At 34.8% G+C, this 21,804-nt stretch overlaps 1 protein-coding gene and 1 pseudogene across 1 annotated transcript in view; both read right to left on the minus strand.

Annotated features, from left to right (window-relative positions):
- Positions 1-21,804, minus strand: part of SUCLA2 (succinate-CoA ligase ADP-forming subunit beta) — a 48,613-nt gene that overhangs the window by 21,047 nt on the left and 5,762 nt on the right. Inside the window, exons 3-6 of the mRNA XM_019748063.3 lie at positions 17,501-17,600; positions 17,144-17,306; positions 7,853-7,981; positions 5,341-5,479 (exon numbers count right to left, since the gene is read on the minus strand). Of these exons, the coding sequence (XP_019603622.1) occupies positions 5,341-5,479; positions 7,853-7,981; positions 17,144-17,306; positions 17,501-17,600 (531 nt within the window). The remainder of the gene's footprint in view (positions 1-5,340; positions 5,480-7,852; positions 7,982-17,143; positions 17,307-17,500; positions 17,601-21,804) is intronic.
- Positions 13,885-14,057, minus strand: LOC141571453 (U2 spliceosomal RNA; annotated as a pseudogene).

The following is a 21,804-nucleotide window of genomic DNA, read 5'->3' on the forward strand; positions in this document are numbered from 1 at the left end:
GAAACAGACTTCAGGGTGAAAAAGATAACAAGAGACAAAGATGGACATTTCATAATGGTAAAGGGGACTATAAAACAAGAAGACATAACAGTCATCAATATTTATGCCCACAATCAAGGAGCACCGAAATGTACCAAGTAACTACTAACAGAACTAAAGGGAGAAAGTGACCAAAACACAATTATACTAGGGGACTTAAATACATCATTGACAGCTTTGGATAGATCATCCAAACAGAAAATAAATAACGAAATAGCAGCCCTAAATGACACACTAGATGAAATGGACATAATTGACATATATAGAGCACTTCATCCTAAAGCATCAGACTATACATTCTTTTCTAGTGTACATGGAACATTCTCAAGGATAGACCATATATTGGGACATAAAATCAGCCTCAGCAAATTTAAGAAGACTGAAATCATACCAAGCATATTTTCTCATCACAAGGCTTTGAAATTGGATATCAACTGCAAAAAGAAAGCAGGAAAAAACACAAATACATGGAAACCAAACAACATACTTTTAAAGAATGGCTGGGTCAAAGAAGAAATTAGAGGAGAGATCAAAAGATACATAGAAACAAATGACAATGAAAACACATCCTACCAAAATTTTGGGATGCAGCGAAAGCAGTTTTAAGAGGGAAATTTATATCATTATAGGCCTAGCTCAAGAAACAAGAAAACTCCCAAATAAATAACCTCATATTACACCTTAAAGAACTAGAAAAAGAAGAACAAGTGAAACTCAAGGTCAGCCGAAGAAAGGAAATAACAAAAATCAGAGCAGAACTAAATGAAATAGAGAACAAAAGGACAATAGAAAAATTTAACGTGACAACGAGCTGGTTCTTTGAAAAGTTTAACAAAATTGACAAACCCTTGGCTAGACTCACTAAGATAAAAAGAGAGAAGACACTAATTAACAAAATCAGAAATGAAAAAGGGGAAGTTATCACGGACACCACAGAAATACAAAGGATCATCCAAGAATACTATGAAGGACTATATGCCACCAAATTCAATAACCTAGAAGAAATGGACAAGTTCTTAGAAACATATAGCCTTCCAAGGCTGAACCATGAAGAACTGGAAAATCTAAACAGACTGATCACCAGTAACAAAATTGAATCAGTCATCCAAAACATTCCCAAAAGCAAAAGTCCGGGACCAGATGGCTTCACTAGTGAATTCTACCAAACCTTCAAAGAGGATCTAATACAAATCCTGCTCAAACTCTTCCAAAAAATTGAAGAAGAGACAGTACTCCCTAACTCATTTTATGAGGCCAACATTACCCTGATACAAAAACCTGGTAAGGACAACACAAAAAAGAAAACAACAGACCAATATCTCTGATGAAAACAGATGCAAAAATCCTAAACAAAATTCTAGCAAATCGAATATAACAATGCATTAAAAAGATTATTTATCACAATCAAGTGGGGTTCATCCCCAGGGCACAAGGATGGTTCAACATCCGCAAATCCATCAATGTGATACATCACATAAACAAAATAAAGGACAAAAATCATATGATTATATCAATTGATGCAGAAAAAGCGTTTGACAAGATATAACATCCATTTATGATGAAAACACTTAATAAAATAGGTATAGAAGGAAAATACCTTAACATAATAAAGGCCCTCTATGACAAGCCCTCAGCTAATCTCATAATTAATGGTGAAAAACTGAAGCCCTTTGCTCTCGTTCAGGAACATGACAGGGCTGTCCCCTATTACCTCTGCTTTTCAACATAGTGTTGGAAGTCCTTGCCAGAGCAATCAGGCAAGAGAAAGAAATAAAAGGCATCCAAATTGGGAATGAAGAAGTTAAATTATCACTCTTTGCAGATGACATGGTGCTATATATAGAAAACCCTAAAGACTCCACCAAAAAGCTATTAGAAACAATCAACGAATACAGTAAAGTTGCTGGCTACAAAATCAATGTACAAAAGTCCATTGCATTCCTATATACTAACAATGAAATCTCAGAAAAAGAAATACAAAAAGCAATTCCTTTTGCAATTGCAGCAAAAAGAATAAAATACCTAGGAATAAACTTAATCAAGGATGTGAAGGACCTATATGCTGAAAACTATAAGACATTTTTGAAAGAAATTGAAGAAGACACAAAGAAATGGAAAGACGTTCTGTGCTCATGGATTGGAAGAATCAACATAGTTAAAATGGCCATATTACCCAAAGCAATATACAGATTTAATGCAATCCCCATCAAAATCCCAATGGCATTTTTTTAAAGAAATAGAACAAAAAATCATCAGATTTGTTTGGAACCACAAAAGACCCCAAATAGCCAAAGCACTCTTAAGGGAAAAGAACAATACTGGAGGTATCACAATCCCTGACTTTAGCTTGTACTACAGGGCTACAATAATCAAAACAGCATGGTATTGGCAGAAAAACAGACACATAGACCAATGGAATAGAATTGAGAACCCTGAAATAAAACCACATAAATATGGACAGATAATTTTTGACAAAGAAGCTAAAAACATACAATGGAGGAAAGCCAGCCTCTTCGATAAATGGTGCTGGGAGAACTGGATAGCCACATGCAAAAAAATGAAACTGGACTGCTATCTGTCACCATGTACCAAAATTAATTCAAAATGGATCAAAGACTTAAGCATAAGACCTGACACAATAAACTGCATAGAAGAAAACATAGGTACTAAACTTATGGACCTTGGGTTCAAAGAGCATTTTATGAATTTGACTCCAAAGGCAATGGAAGTAAAAGCTAAAATAAACGAATGGGACTATATGAAACTTAAAAGCTTCTGCACAGCAAAAGAAACCATCGACAAAATAAAGAGGCAACCAACTGAATGGGAGAAGATTTTTGCAAACAGTGCCTCCGATAAGGGGCTAATATCCAAAATATACAAGGAACTCATGAAACTCAACAACGAAAAAACAAACAACCCAACGAAAAATGGGCAGAGGATCTGAAGAGACATTTCTCCAAAGAGGACATACAAATGGCAAATAGACATATGAAAAAATGATCAACATCACTAATCATGAGAGAAATGCAAATAAAAACCACAATGAGATATCACCTCACCCCAGTCAGAATGGCTATCATCAACAAGACAAATAGTAAGAAGTGTTGGAGCGGCTGTGGAGAAAAAGGAACCCTCATACACTGTTGGTGGGAATGCAGACTGGTACAGCCGCTATGGAAGGCAGTGTGGACGTTCCTCAAAAAATTACGAATAGAATTACCACATGACCCAGTAATCCCTCTCCTGGGTATCTACCAAAAAAAATCTGAAAACATTTATACATAAAGACACGTGTGCTCCAATGTCCATTGCAGCTTTGTTTACGGTGGCCAAGACACGGAAACAACCAAAATGTCCTTCGATAGATGAACGGATAAAGAAGTTGTGGTATATATACACAATGGAATACTATTCAGCGATAAGAAAAGATGATATAGGAACATTTGTGACAACATGGATGGATCTTGAGAGTATAATGCTAAGCGAAATAAGTCAGACAGAAAAAGCAGAGAACCATATGATTTCACCAATATGTGGTATATTAACCAAAAACAACAAAAGAACAAGACACACAAATGAGAAACAAAAACTCATAGACACAGACAATAGTTTAGTGGTTACCAGAGGGTAAAGGGTTTGCGGGGTGGGAGATGAGGGTAAGGGGGATCAAATATATGGTGATGGACGGAGAACTGACTCTGGGTGGTGAACACACAATGGGATTTATAGATGATGTAATACAGAATTGTACACCTGAAATCTATGTAATTGTACTAACAATTGTCACCCCAATAAATTTAAAGAAAAAAAAAAATTCTACTTCTGAGAATCTGTATGAGAGATACTCATTTCTATTAAAGATTTATATACAAGCAAAATACAAAGATACAAAAATTGTATCTTTGAAAAATATTTGACATGAAAAAATTCTATATACAGTAGTTTTAAGGTTAAAAAGGGAAAGATACAAATTGAATAGACAGTATGATTCCAATTACAAACAAGAAGTGATCTTTTTTGAAATGAACTATGCATGTAAAATATTAAAAGGGTGTTGGATAATGAGGTTATAGGATTTCTTTTCTCCAACCTATACTTCTTGGCATTTTGCAAATTTTCCATAATACATGTACAATGCACTTAATCAGAAAAACAAAACAAAAACTCCTTCAAAACATATAAAAATGCATAAAAAAAAGAAAAACTGAATAACAAAGAAAAAGTTAGTTGTTAAATTAAAAGAACAAAGACATTCCCTTCGCGATAGAAGATAGCTGTAGAATTTTACAACTGGAAAGAATTCAAGACTCTTGCTTTCAATGTTATTATGTAACATAATAAAAAAAATACAAGAAATATCTGTTTTATACAGATAATTCTCCTTCAACGAACATTTCATTTTTAAAATGTGCTTCAGCCTTCATTCTTTAAGAAAAGGTATTTTCAGTTATACAAACTACCTGTATTATCATGAGAATTTCCTCATTCTTCTTTATACAACCATAAAAATGACTAACCAAAAAATGGTTTCCATCATAAAGAATATAACTAGAAGTAAAAAAGTAAAAAATGACCTACAAATACTTAAGATTAGAATGTCCAGAGACCTGAAACAAAATCAAATAAATTACAGCAATAGAAGCAGTTAATACAAAATATTAAGAAAAACTTAAGACTACAATAAAGCAACTTACATTTTTAAAAGAAATTTATATGGAAGGCATGATAATTCAGATTCTGATTTACCATTTAAACATACGCAAAAGAAAAGCTGTCAAAGTGACAGGCTCACCTTACTTCTCTAGCGGCTAAACATAATAAAAGGATGTATCAGAGTATATCCTTTGTACAATAAAGACCTATGATGTTTCTAAAGTCTAAAACTTGTGGAGGTTAAGATGGCTAATTCCCCAAAGCTAGAGCTATCCACTTACTACCACACTGGACACTCGAACCCAGCACTGACCCACAGAACGTTCTGAAATGATGGAGATGTGCTTTCCAATATGGTACCCACATGTGGCTACTGAGCACTTGAAATGTGACAAATGTGATCGAGGAATATTTTAATCTTATATCGTTTTTAATTAAATTTAATTGCCACATAGAGATGATGGCTACCATGGGGGAAATGCAGCTTTAACCCATGTACCTAAATATATATTTAAGGTGTTTGTTTTAATGGGTCTGTTTCATATTTGTTTACATTCATTCTATATATTAGAAAACAAGCTTCTACATAAGAATGAGTTCACTTCCTTATACATAAACAGTGTTCCATAAAAGAAGATACTTTACCAGCTCCATCTGAATCCTCTACCATTGGATTTATTTCTACCATGGTTGCGTCATATTTCAGAAAAAGGTTGTAAAGCTTGACCATGTTGTCTGCTGCAGAATCCACAACAGTAGATGGAAATCCCATCTTCTGTGCAAGCTGAAAGCAATTTGTCTCTTTATTAGAGGTATGTCACATATAGCCAATTAACATTAAATTACTATAAATAAAAAACCTTATAGTTTATTATTTAAATAAGCATGAATCATTTGCAGTCAAAAGTCAAACAGTAATCACTGAAATAGCAGCTATTATTACTAAATGGTTAAACAAAACTTTTTATTCAAAATCCTCACAAGGCAGGTTGTTCACCCATTTTACAACTGAGAAAGAGATTCAGAAAGGTCATGTGATTTGCCATTCACCTAGATTCTAGTTCCAGTGTTTATTCCATAGCCTCCATACAGCCTCTAAGCCTCATGACCAACCTAAACTGAAAGAGGCTTATATTTTATTAGAACTACATATAAAAGGTGATTGACAATCCCAAGGGCCCAAACAATGGCCAACATATTAAATCATCCTATTTCACCTTTTAGGTAATTTATGAAGAGTGTCTATTAAGCAATGAGGACATATCCAGTCAAAGTATTATCTCACTCATTCAAAAATCTGGGTACCTAATATACACTAGACCCCCAAAATATAGGTTTCAAGTTTCTAATCTAGTAAAGGAGTTTACAGTCTTGAGCGGAGATTTCTAACTAGATATACCTGAAAAGCTTTTAAAAAAATTTACATACCAAGGTCCCAACCCAGAAGTTCTGGCTCACAAGTTTTATGGTGGACCACGGATTCAGAATTTTTAAAGTTCCATAAGCAATTCTGAACCACTGGTACAGAAGCTACATGTCTGTATGTTTACGCAAACTGCTGCCACTGCTCAGGAATACTACAGAGTTGGTTTTTCCTCTTCCAAGTGCTATCACAGGCTGTAATACATTTGACTTTCAATTATAGAAAATCTTAAAGTCTTTGAGGGTAAATGTGATTTTTGCAAAAAGTTAAGTGCCAATAAATAAAGTTAATGATCAAGATAAGAAATATCATTTTTAGTTAAGACTTATTTCAAATAAAGAATAATGAGAAATAAACTACTATTTAATTTTTAGTAGGTCACAATGCACTGTTTCAGATTTAAACATTTGAGAATTCCAAAAGAATTCTGCCAACCCAGTATGACATTAATTTGCCAAGCACTGTGCTAGGTAATATTTCTGTTCATCACTCAAAAACGTATAATCTTAGCAGATTATTCCTTCAAGTAGTCTTGTAAATCAAGTGTCTTCTTTTTCTGTAAATCAAGTGTCTTCTGTTTCATCTAAATTTAACTCTCCAGTCATAACTCTCACATAACTACCTAATGAATCAAATCTCTGTCCCTTTTAAACATTCATACCATTCACTTGCCTGAATGACTTGCTTCAAGCTTTATTGGGGAAATTTCTCTATCTCCTTTAAAACCTTTGTGCCAGTCAAAATTCCTGCTCTACTGTACTTCAATGCCATAAGCTTATTTTGACATAGTTTCCCATTAACAGATGTAAATGTCATTCAAGCTTTAATATTCAAACTTTGTTTTTAAGATGAGTCACTTGTTTTTTTATATCCAAACTAAACAGTTTAATTCAACAGAGTACTATAAACATTGTCAAGCAAATCTCACAGGCCATACATAGTATTAAACTTCATGCTTCGGTTTGTTTTCTTGGTGGGGGAGGGGGAATGAAGGGAAAGAAGAAGCACACAAGAAAAACAATACAGAAAACTAGGGAAATTGTAGGCAAAATTGACCATGTATGTGCATATACTGAGAAAAAGTCCATAGCTTTCATCAGATTCTTAAAAGTATCCATAAACCTCGCCCAAAATAAAATCACTGATCTATTGGGGATACATAAGACAGTATCCCTACCATTCCATACAATTTTCAGGAAAAAAAAGGGAGATAGGAACATGTTAAATGCCACCATCGCTATGTAAAATCCAGACTAGTTTCTTCAAAAAAATGAAAGAAAAAAGATGGAGAGAGTGAGGGAAAGGAAACCTGTAAATCAGAAAATGACCTAGGAAACATATTAACCAATGGCAATGAAGGACCTTATATGGCTCCCCACTCAAACAAATTGTAAAAGGGAAAAACAAATAAAATAAAACCTAGAGACAATTAGGCAATTTGAATTGACTGGGGAAGTAATGATAACTAAGAAATTACTGTTAGTTATACTAGGTATGGCAATGGTATAGTGACTATTTTAAAAGAATCCTTAGCTTCTTTTCATATGGAAATATTTATGGAGGATATAAAGAAAAATACTGTAGAGACTTCTAAAAGTTTCCATTTCTAACAAGATATCAACATGCCTTCACATTCAAACAATTTTTTTAAAACCTTGTACAAAGTTAATTCTCTTTCTTTAAGTATTATCATTACCCAAACAAAAGTGAGAAAATGTTTGGAATACTACATACCCGTACAGCTTGTTCCTTTTTGATGCCTTCTATAATATCAATAGGTTCTTTAACTATGGCTTCAGGAGACTCAGCAGCAACATCTTCAATGTTGACGCCACCTTGAGAACTTCCTATTAATACAGGACCCTAAGAGGAAAGGAAACAGCCAAAACATCTAAATTTTATTTTGGACCCGTCAATAAAATTGTAAAACCTATTTGTGCACAACACCGAACATCCATCTATCACTCCCCACTCCTATTTTTTAAATTCCTTGAGAATTTACCTTAGCATCTCCGGTACAGTACCCCCTTATAATAAATGTGCAACTGAAATAATGGAAAAGAAGTGAAAAGGAAGAGAAAAACAATGACTCGCTGTGAGGGGAAAAAGATTTAAAATATATGCTAAATTTATACCAAATAATATAAACATGTGTATGTGAAATAGAACCTACGCATTTTTTGAAAGAACTGAAAGGACATTAAAGTACTGTTTAAAGAACTTTAAAATTCATGACAGATTACTGATATTTAAAAGGGAAGGTCTAATGTACAAAAGTTCCCAATTTTATAAGCTCCAGGTGTACTACAAGTCAGTAAAAAAAAAAAAAAAAAGCTGCCTACCTTAAAGAATAGCTCTTGCTATTATCATGAATAATACCAGAAGATAAGATATAAATACTAAATCATTAAGTCAACTTTTAAGTCCTTTAAAATCAATCAAGAAAAAATCCTAGGGCAAAATTATCTAATAGATTTTTTTAATTTATGCACAAAACTAGAAATAATCTTAATGTGCAAAAATAAGGAAATGGTAAAAACATATTACTAAAGATTAATGACATACGAAAATGACCTCAATAGTGTTATGCAGGGAAAAATGATATAAAACCCTAGATTCTATTCTCAAGCTCATTTTTTAATCTAAAGTGTGTTTAAATGTGCACCCACCCACTATTCACATAAACAGAAAAATGGCAAATAAAACATTAAAAGATAATACTTTTGTCATTTTATGTCAGTATTTTCCAAAAAAAAAAAAAAAAAAAAAATTTACAATGAATATACTATTCTTAATCCAGAAAAAACAGTGTGACTTTCACGAAGAAAGAAAAACACTAATTATACTTTTCTATCCCAGCACCTAGTATTTTAGTAATAAACTCATTTTAAGGTATAATGTAAAGGAAAGGAATAGTATTTTATTCATTACTATTTGGAGACCTAAACAGTTCTTCAAATCTTCAAAAGAAGGCAATAGCCAAAGGAGGAAAAAAATCTATGACTTTTTAAGAGATTTAACTGCTATTTAGGTGAAAAAAAAAGATTTAAAAAAAATTACCAGCCTCCTAGGAGAAAAACAGGATGGCTGGGAAACATAGGGGTGAGTGCATCTTTGCATTATTTCCTGTGTATCTTTGTACCTTTTAAATTTTACACTGTGATTAGATTTCAAAATACATGTGTAAAAAAAAAATTGGCTGTCCTTTGTCCCCTGTGTCTGGGAGGCAACCTCTAAACCAGGGGTGTCAAAACTGCCGCCGCGGGCCAACTGCGGTCCGCAATCCATTGTTAATTGGCCCGCAGCAAATTCCAAAAATATATTTAGTTTACTTAAATAAACCAGGTGAGGCAATACGTACTTCACGTCAAGTGAGTGGCCCGGCTGTTTGTGTATTTTACCGCATATAGCCCTTAGTGAAAAACGTTGAAAAAAGTTTGGACACCCCTGCTCTAAACCATCCACTACATCTGAGAGTTTATGCTAATGAGGTGACTCACAGTGGGTGGGCCCATAGATAGTTAACAGAAAGAAGACGACTCAGGTCGGTGCTGGTCAGACAAGAAAGACCAACAATGTAATGAGAAGGTTAGAGCTTTGAGCCAAATTATCAGCCCATCCTTCTGGGAAGGAAGGGGTCCTGGATGTTAAGTTCAACTGAATGGTCAATGATTTAATCAATTGTGCATACTTAATAAAACCACTCCAAACATCTCTGGACATCAGGGTCAGCAAGATGGAAGAACAGGAAGCCCCTGTTCTACTTCGCTGTCCCACAGAAACCCTACTTTTACAACAATATATGATCCAAAAAGCCTTTATGAGATTGCCAGAAATCAGTTAGGAAGTTGTAGCACCTCAGGCAAGTTCAATTGCAACAAAACAGGTAAAAGAAAGCTGTTCATTTCATCCAAGTCAGCTCACACACCCCCACCCCACCCCACCCAAGGTGACCCAGCTCAAGATCAGGAGAAACAGCCCGATATTGGGCTTCTCTCTTGAGAGGGAAAGAGAAAACTAGAATGTGCATCCAACATTCCTGCTTTTCTGGGGGCTGTCAAAGGAACTGGTTTCAGTCTCACCTGACCTGGAGGGTTGACTGTAAACCTGTATACTCAATGTACGAGCAGCCACTGAGAACGAGAAAGCTCAGCAGCTTGTCACAGCACCAGTAACACTGCAGAGAGAGGCCAACACAGCTCACCAAAGTTGGGAAAAGGCACCCAGCTCATAGATTTTTAACAACTCACGGAAACAGAAAAAGAACAAACTAAAGTTAGCAGAAGCAAGGAAATAATAAAGATTAAAATAGAAATAAATGAAATAGAAGACAGACAATAGAAAAAAATTAACAAAACTAAGAATTGGTTTGTTGAAAAGATCAACAAAACTGACAAAACCTTAGACTAAGAAAAACAGAAAAGACACAACAAAAATCAGAAATGAAAGAGGAGACATTACAACTAATGCCACAGAAATAAAAAGGATCGTAAGAGACTACTATGAACAATTATACACCAACAAACTGGGTAACCTAGAAGAAATGGATAAATTCCTGGAAACAGTCTACCAAGACTGAATCATGAAGAAAGAAAATATCTGAAACAGAGCTATAACAAAGTAGAAGATTGAATCAGTAATCAAAACCTCCCAACAAAGAAAAGCCCAGGACTAGATGGCTTCACCTAGGAATTCTACCAAGTACTCAAACAAAACTAACACCAACCCTTCTCAAACTTTTCCAAAAAGTTGAAGAGGAGGGAACACTTCCAAACTCATTCTTTGAGGCCACCATTACCCTGATACCAAAATCAAATACATTATAAGAAAATTACTGACCAATATCCCTGATGACTATTGATGCAAAAACTCTCCACAAAATACTTGCCAACCAAATTCAATAACACATTAAAACGATTATGCATTATTATCAAATGAGATTTAGTCCTGTAATGCAAGGATGGTTCAACACACAAAAATCATGTAAAGCACCACATTAGCAGAATCAAGGTCAAAAACCACATAATCATCTCAATTGATGCAGAAAAAGCATTTGAAACAATTCAACACCATTTCATAAGAACACTCAGCAAACTAGGAATAGAAGGAATTACTTCAACATAACAGAGGCTATGTATAAAAAGCCCACAAAGAACACCATACTCAACAGTGAGCAACTGAAAGTTTGCCTTACCAGATCGGGAATAAGGATGTCCACTGTTGCCACTTTATTCAACACAGTACTGAAAGTCCTAGCCAGAGCAACCAGGGAAGAAAAAAATTAATAAATAATCCAAATAGGAAAGGAAGAAGTAAAATTACTGGTGTGCAGATAACATGATCTTGCATAGAGAAAACCCGAAAGAACCTCAAAAAAAGAAAAAGAAAAACTATTTAAAAAAACTAATAAATGAGTTCAACAAAGTTACAGGATACAAAATCAATACACAAATATGTATTGCTTTCTGCAGACTAACAATGAATAATCCAAAAAGGATATTAAGAAAATGATTCCATTTACAATAGCATCAAAAAGAATAAAATACTACGAACAAGCTTAACAAAAAAAATGAAAGATTTGTACACTGAAAACTATAAGACATTGCTAAATGAAACTGAAGAAGACACAAATAAATAGACATCCTGTGCTGATGGATTGAAAGATTTAATTTTATTAAAATGTCCAATACTACCCAAAGTGATCTACAGACTCAATGCAATCTGTATAATCCTAATGGCATTTTTTCCCCCCAAATACAGTCTTTTTCCATTTTCCATTTTTTACAGAAATAGAAAAAAAAAAAAAAAGAAAAAAAAACTCTAAAATTCACATGGACTCTCCATAGGACCCCAAATAGCCAAAATAACCTTGAGAACAAGAAACCGAAGCTAGAGGCCTCATACTTCCTGATTCCAAAACATATTCCAAAACAAGAAATCAAAACAGCATGGTTCTGGTATAAAAAGACATACAGACCGATGGAACAAAATAGAGAAGCCAGGAATAAACCGTCATGTATATGGTCAAATGGTCTTAGACAAAGATGTCAAAGTCCACACAATGGGGAAAGGACAGTCTCCTCAACGAATCATGTTGGGGAAATTGGATATCCATATGCAAAATAATGAAGTTGGACCCTCACCTTATACCATATTAAAAAATGAACTCAAAATGGATTACAGACCTAAATATGAGACCTGAAACTATAAACCTCCTAAAATAAAACATAGAGGAAAAGCTTCATGACAGATTTGGCAATAATTTCTTGGATGAGACAACAAAGCACAGGCAACAAAAGCAAAACTAGACAAATGGGACTACAACAAACTTAAAAACTTCTACAGAGCAGAAGAAAAAGTCAACAGAGTGAAAAGGCAACCTACAAAGTAGGAGAAAATATTTGTGAACCATACATCTATCTGATGAGATTAATATTCAGAATACTCGTATAAAGAACTACAACTCAACAACAAAAACCAAACAATCTAACATAAAAATGGGCAAAGGACTTAAACAGACATTTCTCCAAAGGAGCTATGTCTTAGCTTAGGATGCTACAGCAAAATACCACGGACTGTGTGGCTTAACCAACAGAAATTTACTTCTCACAGTTCATGCCTCACACCCATACTAATTTCCTTATCAAATGATTGCATGGCACACCTTTCATATTCTGTTCCAAACAGCTGTCTCATTTTTTGCAATACTGTAGTCCTCCCTTATCGGCACAGAATACATGTCAAGACCCCCAATGGATGCCTGAACCGCAGATAGTACTGAATCCTACACATACATACTGGGTTTTTCCCTATACATACACACTTTTCACTTAAAGGAAGCACTCTACAACTTCTCTTTCACACATCCAAATTGCCAACATCAATTCTCTTGTACTTTGAAGCCACTTATAAGTAAACTAGGGGTTACTTGAACACAAGCATTATGATACCTCAACAGTCAATCTGATAACTGAGATGGCTACTCAGTGACTATCAGCAGGTAGCAACCAAGGGACGAGTCACATCCCCTGCAGGAAGGAGTGGGACAGCATGAGATTTCATCACGCTACTCAGAAAGGCACAATTTAAAACTTATTAATTATTTCTAGAATTCTCCATATAATATTTTTAGAATGTGGACGAACACGGGTAACTGACACCATGGATATGGATGGTGACCTACTGCATAGACAAGCTGAGAAATTTCCAAATCTTAAAGCTCTGATTCCTTTTTGCTTTAACAATTCCTTCTTCAATTCATTTCTCTCTTCTTAAATTTTACTAAAAGCAATCAGGAGGAACCAGCGTTGCTCCTTCAATACTTTAGTTAGAAATCTCCTCAGCTAAATAGTCAATGTTATCACTCCCAAGTTCTCTACTCTCCATAAAACACTAGAACATGAACACAATTTAGTCAAGTTCTTTGCCACTTTATAATAAGGATCACCTTTTTTCCATCGTCCAATAACATGTTTTTCATGAACTTCCATAGTTGGCAATATTCTGCATATTGTCACATATCAATATACCAGGAGGGTGACACATCCCTGAGGCCAATGAAAACTGTATGTTTGGAACCCTCCGAGACCTTGCTCTATGCGTCTCTCCATTTGGCTGGTTCTGACTTGTATCCATTGGCTATAATAAAATTGCAATCATAAGTATAGCACTTTCCTAAGTTCTGTGTCTTTCTAGCAAATTATGAAACCTGAGTGGGTACTAGAAACCCGCAAATTTGTAGCCAGCTGGAGAGAAGTGAGGGTGACCTGGGGACCCCCAAACTCGAGGCTGGTGTCTGAAGTTAAGGACAGTCACGTAGAGGACTTGCCCTTAAGCTGTGAAGTTTGGCCCAACTCTGGGGACTTCGTGTCAAAACTCACTGTAAAAGACACACAAAATTTTTTTACACTTGATCTTAGCCAAAAGGCCGAGAAGCGATACAAAATTTTTTTTTAATAAAAGAACTCATTGTGTCTTCTGAGACTAAAGAAGAGAACAGTAAAAAACAAGAGAAATGTTTGAAATCATAGTCTAGTTTTCAGTTCATCTATGAACTCCAAATGAAAAGGTATTCTTCATTTCCTCTCTAGCAAGGCAGTTCATAATTATAAGCTTTTACAACGATCTAAAGAGAGGGGGAAAATCTCAGATTTAAGAAAAGCCTGTTCAACTAATGTCACGCTACTGAAGTAATGTATGATCTATAGATAACCCTAAAATATAATCTTATTCAACAGGCAGAAACCAACACAACTTTAAAACATTTGAACATTTTATTTTAGTTTTATTTTCCTTTTCTTTTTATATCTACTGATAAGAGAAATGAAGAGCCACATAGCAGGCAACACTACTGAGGAGAAAAAAGATAATATAAATTCTTACTAAAGTAATGATTGGCTGTAAGTTAGAGAAAAAGGCTATAAAAAAAAATACATATGAAATAATTATTTTAAAAAGTGAATAGTCTCTTTTTGTACTAATTCCCTGACCAATTAGAAAGAAACCCCAAAATTTGTAGCCAGCTGGTCAGAAGAAAGCTTACATGGGTAAATAGAGATCAGTTAAAATAATGACAACAGTTTTACATTTTGTCACAACTGATGAATGAATGGCTGTTTCTGTTTAAATGATTTGGTTTTAACTTTTAAATTTTAGTAATAAACTTTCAGAACAACTTAACTTATAGCAAATAGCTATAATTTCAAATAAATTACTAATGCTATTTTTACCTTCTTAACATACATTTTTCTTCTCTTATTGGTCTTGCAAAAGGTTTTGCCTTAAAATAAATTTGAATTTAAAATTATATGACAAAGAGGCCATTAAATAAAATAAAGATCTCTTCTTAAAAAGTAAAAATATGAAAAATAAAATATGGAATTCTTGTAGCACATTTTACATCTATTCCAGGCAAAGTAAAAAACTGACATAGTATACCACTCATTTATAGTAGATTGCAATGTTTTACGAGAAAAATGAAGTAGCCAAGGTGATCTGTTCAATTAGATTTGTCTCAGCCCAAAAGTACCCAACAGGCACTCGGCAAACATTAAGAAATCTGATTTTTAAAAAGTGCCAAAACAGAGAATAGGTACTTAATTTTTTTGACACACCAGCCCTATGGTAGATACACCTGCCTAGGTTTCCTGATGTGATACACACTAAAGAAGCTTATGATTCAGCTCCTAAAAAAAGATAAGCAACAAAAGCTATTTTTAGTAATCAGTTAATGCTTATGCATAATACTTTAATTCAACCAAAAATGATCTTTTCTTTTAATAAATAGTTGAATTTTTGTTGTTGTTGTTTTCTCTATTAAGGGACCTGTCCATAGGGACAGGACCTGTCCAAAACAGTCCCTTATATCCCAAAAAGTAACACCAACCAACTCCACATTGGTCCAGTCTAATAGCATCAAAAAATATTATGTTTTTGGCCAAATGGTATTACTAGTACTATCAAATTTTCAGTTTGAATTATTACAACTATGTACTACTTTTGCAAACGAAATAAAAACATTTTTTCCTTAATGAGATTCAAAGAGTTCTCTGACTATTCAAGTTCTTAAAATGAACTCAAATTCCACCTTTTCCCTAACGCTCTAACATATCTTTAATAAAATATATTTAGTGCGTTATAACCATGTTTTTAATAACACATATTCAGTTTGCTACGTTTACTCCAATCAAGATGAGCTACACTTAATGAGCAACAGTATGGGACTCATATCTCAAAATGTTCAGGCACATACACCTTGTTTCTGACTAAAACAGAAAGTAGAAACATAATAACGAACAAAATAATAGATGTTAATATAGTAACATCAACGAAAAGCCAAATGTAGTGAAAATAAGTGAATTTGTAAAAATATAATTTTTGCAAATGTGTGTAATATGTCAGGTTATTGTCATGGGATTTCTAAAGTAACTTACAAAACTAAATTCTATCATATAGAGAAGCTTATAGAGGTAAAAACATCACAAATAAGACAATGCTTTTTATCTTATATCCTGAGTGGATTTTTACTACCACCTAGTGTTGTATCTTAAGAAATACTTCTTATAAAAATTAAAAGTTACAAAGACACTTTGAAATATCATTCAAACATTACCAGATGATTAACTGTAGGGGGAGAAATCATAAAACAGAAAATAGCTATATTTTTAAAAAGCTATTGTATATAAGAAAACTATTTCCATGACCTTTAAAATTTTTCTTACATTACTATTTGTGTAATTAGTAATGTGCTACATCAAATCCTCATCAGGGCTTCCAAATATACCCAGCTTACTTCAGAAGACAAGCTAGTTATCACACAGACTCAGCTCATAAAACTTAACCAATGCACTCAAAGTGAAATAATTATAGCATAAAGTGATTACCAATGCTCTCTCTCAGCACCAGGTCTAGGAAAAGATTTTCTCTTCAACTGATGCTTTAAGTTCACTGCTAACATTTTAGATTCCCTTAAGAGGAGAGCAGAGCTAGGGTATGCTCCTTAGAATTTGCTATCGGAGGTCACCTTTCACCTTACCAAGTAGCAAATCAAACAAACCCAAAACTATTAAAAATACCAACAGTTTGAAAAAAAAAAAAGACAAAGCCAGGGATACACATTCTCTTATTGGGTTCAGAGACTTTCCTTTTGGTCAGAATATTTTACTCTGCTAGAAATTATTTTTTCAGTCTATGGAATCTAGAGATGAATCAGGGATGATTTAAGCTGCACTTAGCAAATTAACAATTTGGAAATTCTATGGATTTTGTATCAGCGGGGTTTTGCCTATAGCTTTTTTTACCACAATATTATACATTAAATTTTATTGCATTAACCAGGCTGGGTTTTTTAAAATGACACAAAAATATTGTGCTCATGACGTATACAAAAAAATATTGTGCTCACGACGTATACAAATTACAGATCATGCCTTTTTAATCCTTCCCATACAAATAGAAATAATAATCACCTTTTGAAACAGAATGTAATAAAATCATCCTAAATATACCATGTCTACAATTACTCACTTGAAATGACCTTTCCATTGTTATTGCAAAGTAGTATTCTCTCCTGGGATATCTTCGCTCACAAACCAATACTTGATTGCAAATTCTGCCCTTTTCTCCTGTTTGCTTCGTAAACAACTTTTTCCCAATCATTTGTGAGGAAACAGCTTTTGCTTCTTCTGGACTGAAATAAGAAAAAGAACTCAAATTCTTTTCTCCTCCAAGTGACAAAAACAAAAGCACACGATAGCCAAAATCTTATCTCATCTAATATTTAAATCTTAGTATTTTCATCAATTCACTAATGAGGGAAATCTTTTACAATGTATGTTTTTAATTTAATAATGATGATTTTTTTCTTTAAAATACATGACTTACGAGAAAACTATCTTTACTCCTCCTTTGAGGCCACTTTCAAATGTTCCTTTTCCTCTACCACCAGCTAAAACCTGTGCCTTTATCACAACATCTTTTGAACCTAGAAGAAAAACACTTCTATTAGATAAGCATAGAGAAGCATGCAAGACACAATACTTTGCTATTTAAGCATAAATTTTAAATGCTATTATTATATAAATGTAGTCAAGTCTTATTTATCTACAATGTCAAAATATGATTTTCTAGATTAGAACATTTAAAACATTCGCCATCTAAAGATACACAACATAAAAAAAATTAGCCATGCATATTAAACCATTTTTTAGAGCTTACTGAAAATAATTTTACCTTTCCTTGACACTTTAAACATCTGGTACTTTGGAAGGTATTACAATATCGAGACTCAAATGTTTTCCTAACATTTCCCTCCTTTTCTAGGCCCATATAAACTTGCCATCCTGTGAAAATTTGAGATATCAATGCTACTTTGAGCAGAAATATACCCTAACTTCAGGGGAAAGTGCCAGTACTGACACCGACTTAACACTGTTTCACTAACAGAAAGCCCTGTTAATATACATTCTTGAGCTGTACTGATGTGAGGAGTACTAGCAGGAGTTAAGGTATGTTTATCAAAAGATGCCAGAATGTTATGCTTATAAATCTTTAAAATATTTGTTCTGATACTCTGAATATTTCTTCTTTAACTGGTAGACTGATCTCCCTTCCTCCCCTTTCTAACTTGAAGAAAATCGGCAAACTAGCTGTTTAACCTAGGTACTAATCACTCTTTCTCTAGGACGATACCTCTTAGAGGGGCACTGTCTCCCAGAGAGGCAGCATTTCAGAGCCTCCTCATTTTGCTTCTCATAGCATTTTACCCATATCAGTAGTGCAACACCAGTATTACGTTACGGCATAAAAACGAACCTTTGAGGTCAGGGTTAAGGGGCATTGTCTTATTCGTTGTATCCCTAGCACAAAGCAGTCCGTGGGATATAACCACCACTCCATGAATGTGTATTTGAACAGGCTGACGATGGGAACTCCACTGTTGGGGAAGTCATCCCTGAATGTACATAGCAGGCAAAATAAGGGGATTCCCACCTAATCAAGGAGGCAGCAAATGCAGTTTGTGATCAAATATGAAAAGACCTGAAGTTTATCATTACAAAAGAATGTTTAGAAAATTAATGATGTAAATTGAGTCTACATTGAAAATGTAGACACTTAAGTCAGAAGATGGCCCTATCAAGGTAGTATTTTAATAAAACCCCTTTTCTCACACCCCACATTCATCCAGTCAGGAAACGTATGGTTCTATCTTCAAAATGTATCCAGGATCTTGATCATTCCTCATCGTCTCCAGTTTGGACGCTGGTCCCAGCCACCATTGTATCTCACCTCGATTACCCTTGTCCTTGACAGAATATTCTCAGACCAGCAGCCAAAGGGATTACCTCACTCCTCTACTTAAAACCTTACACTGAACGCCCTTGCACTCAGAGTAAGGACCGCAGTCCCTACAGAGGCCTACGACAAGGCCCTGACAAGCCCTCCTTCACCTCCTGTGCCCTCCGCACTGCTCACTCCACTCCGGCTACACCAGTCTGTGCTGCTCCAGGGACAGCTCCTGCCGTCAGGCCATGGCTCGAATACTCCCATCTGCCTGGAATAGTCTCCATCCAGGTAGCCATTTGGGAAAGGTCCTCATTCCCTTCAAGTTTTTCTTTAAACCTCACATTGTCCACGAGGCTTACCCTGATCACCCTACCTAATACCTCAACCGTGACCGACCCCCTTGCTCTACTATTTTTTCCATAGAAGTCAATATTTTCAAACATAATATATAACTTCTCGTGTTTACTGTTTATTGTTTTGCTCCCACACTAGAATACAGGCTCCAGAGGGTAGAATCTCTGTTATATTCATTGATGTTTACAAACTCCTGGGAGGGTTTACAAACTCCTAGCACATATTTTCTGAATGTTGAATAAAAGGGCATTTAAAAATGTAGAGAATTCTGACTGATTTTCCCCTAGAATCTCTGTTATGTTCACTGATTTTTACAAACTCCCGAGAGGGTTCCTAGCACATAATATTTTCTGAATCATGAAAAAGAAAAAAGACATTTAAAAACGAAGAGAATTCTTATTGATTTTCCCTGCTCTTGAAAAAACAGAACTGGAAATATTGGGCCCTGCAATTAGAGCTGATTACAAGTGACTCGGTTACACAAGCTAGACCCTTTTCAATTTGCCAAAGTTCCCACCATTCCCAAGTGGTAACACTTAATATTAAATGAAGATTAGAGGAAACTGAGAAATATCCTTAAAACGAACAAAAATTTTCTTATTGAGAAGTCAAAAGGTAGCCTAAGGGATGGACTATGGCAAATTAGTTTGTGCCCAAACCAAAAGCAGCAGCCACTAGTCATTTTACCTGTCTCTGGTTACCTGCCAAGTCATGGGTTTCCAGTACTTCAGAAATACCCATTATATCCAAAGAGGATAACTGTAATTCAGTGTAAATGTAATGTAAAAATGTCAGTAGTTAAACAGGTGCTTTGCTGGGCTAAATTCAAACATTCCTATTCATTAAACTGGTAAATTCACACATGACCTATTAAATAAGAATAACAAAGTTCTACTTTTTCAAAAAACATTTTATAAGACAGAAGAATCTTCCCTCAAAGTATCAATTTCCTTTCTTTAGGCATATGAACTTCTTAGGGCCAGAGATGATGCTTCAAAAGTTCCCTCTAAAAAAGCCCTTCACAACAACAAAAAAAGCCAAAGTAATAATAATAATAATTATTATTATATACAGGCTCCATCAAGATGGGGAAGAGAATTAGAAGATAAGTGTGAGGACAACTAATTGTAAAAAAATTTTTATTCAATTCCATTGTTTCATTCCAACAGTTACATCTACGTACAGGATACTGTGCTGGAGCTGTAGATAAATCAATGAGCAAGAGACTTATCCTGCCCTCACGGAGCTTACAGTCTTACTAGATTTGACCCTTTGCTCCAGATAAGATCTTCTATGGATCCCAAAATTATCATTAAAATATAGTCACCATCCCTCCTGGCTTTAGTCATTCACAAATGTTTAAGTATTCCTTGTATACAGTCACACAATAGAACATTGAAAAGCAGAAAAAAGAAGGTGAAGTCCTGTTGTATACCCTTAGAAAGCTCCCTCCAGGCTGACAATCATTAATCAGTACCCTTTGCATGCTTATTCAACCAGACAGAAACTCCACCTTAATTATACTAGAATCCAAACCATATTTCTACAATCAGTAGGAAAATTATGAGAACTCTGCCCAATGCCTTACTGAAAGCCTATCTCCCGGAACCAGTAAGAGATGGCAATGGGCTCATAGAACTGACCTCAAATTATAATTACTTCATTTCTCCGTGCTTAACAACCATCCCTTTGATAACCCATTCCAGAAACTCCTATGTGATCTTCAAGCTTCCTTTGATGGAATCATATAGTCTTTAAATCTAATTAGAATTAGATTTCCTTCCAACCTTTCTTTCATCCCTAACTTTATTCACAACACATAAAACTTGCCTCCAGAACCATGCTTCCCAACATTTTTCACATCATGACACACAGAAAATGACAGAATTTGTAGGGCATACTGGGGGGAGAGGCCAGGGCTATTTCAGAAGTCACCAGCTATAGGGCTCAGTGGCCCCAGACCCCATGCTAACTCAGCTTCTCTTGCCACCCACAGGACTGAGGGGAAGCAACAGTTTGTCACACCCGCAATGCATTTACTCTAGTATATTGGCAGGTAAGTTAAGAGTTTTTAAGAATGTGAATTAGCATTTTATTAATTTTGCAGTAATTCAAGAAGCAAAAATCACCCTGAGGTAGCCAAAATCAGCATTGGGAATTGCTAGCTAGATGGACAGAACCAGGTGTTTTCTAAGGCACCTCATACCACACCTTGTGCAATTACATCCCATAATCAATATCTTCTGATATTAATGATTTGTTTCAAGAGACAGAATTATCAATGTCTTCATAGTAGTTACTAGATACATCTTTTAAAAAGTAACATTTCTTATCCTCTAGATTTAAAGGTCCTCATTAGTCACTAATTCCGCTGTCATACTGTAATCATCATTTGCAGTGTTCTTTAGTAAGAACTCACTTTCTAGATGAACAAGATGCCTTCTGTCCCAAGGGGCTGCCTACCTGCTCCTTAGTGCTTGTTAAGACCTGGATCCAGAGAACTTGCCAGTAATACTTACAGTATATCTTAAACGTAACTATTCTTTTTC

This window comes from Rhinolophus sinicus, chromosome 16, assembly GCF_057876585.1.
Source record: "Rhinolophus sinicus isolate RSI-liver-muscle chromosome 16, RSI-T2T, whole genome shotgun sequence".
NCBI classification, from domain to species: Eukaryota; Metazoa; Chordata; class Mammalia; order Chiroptera; family Rhinolophidae; genus Rhinolophus; species Rhinolophus sinicus.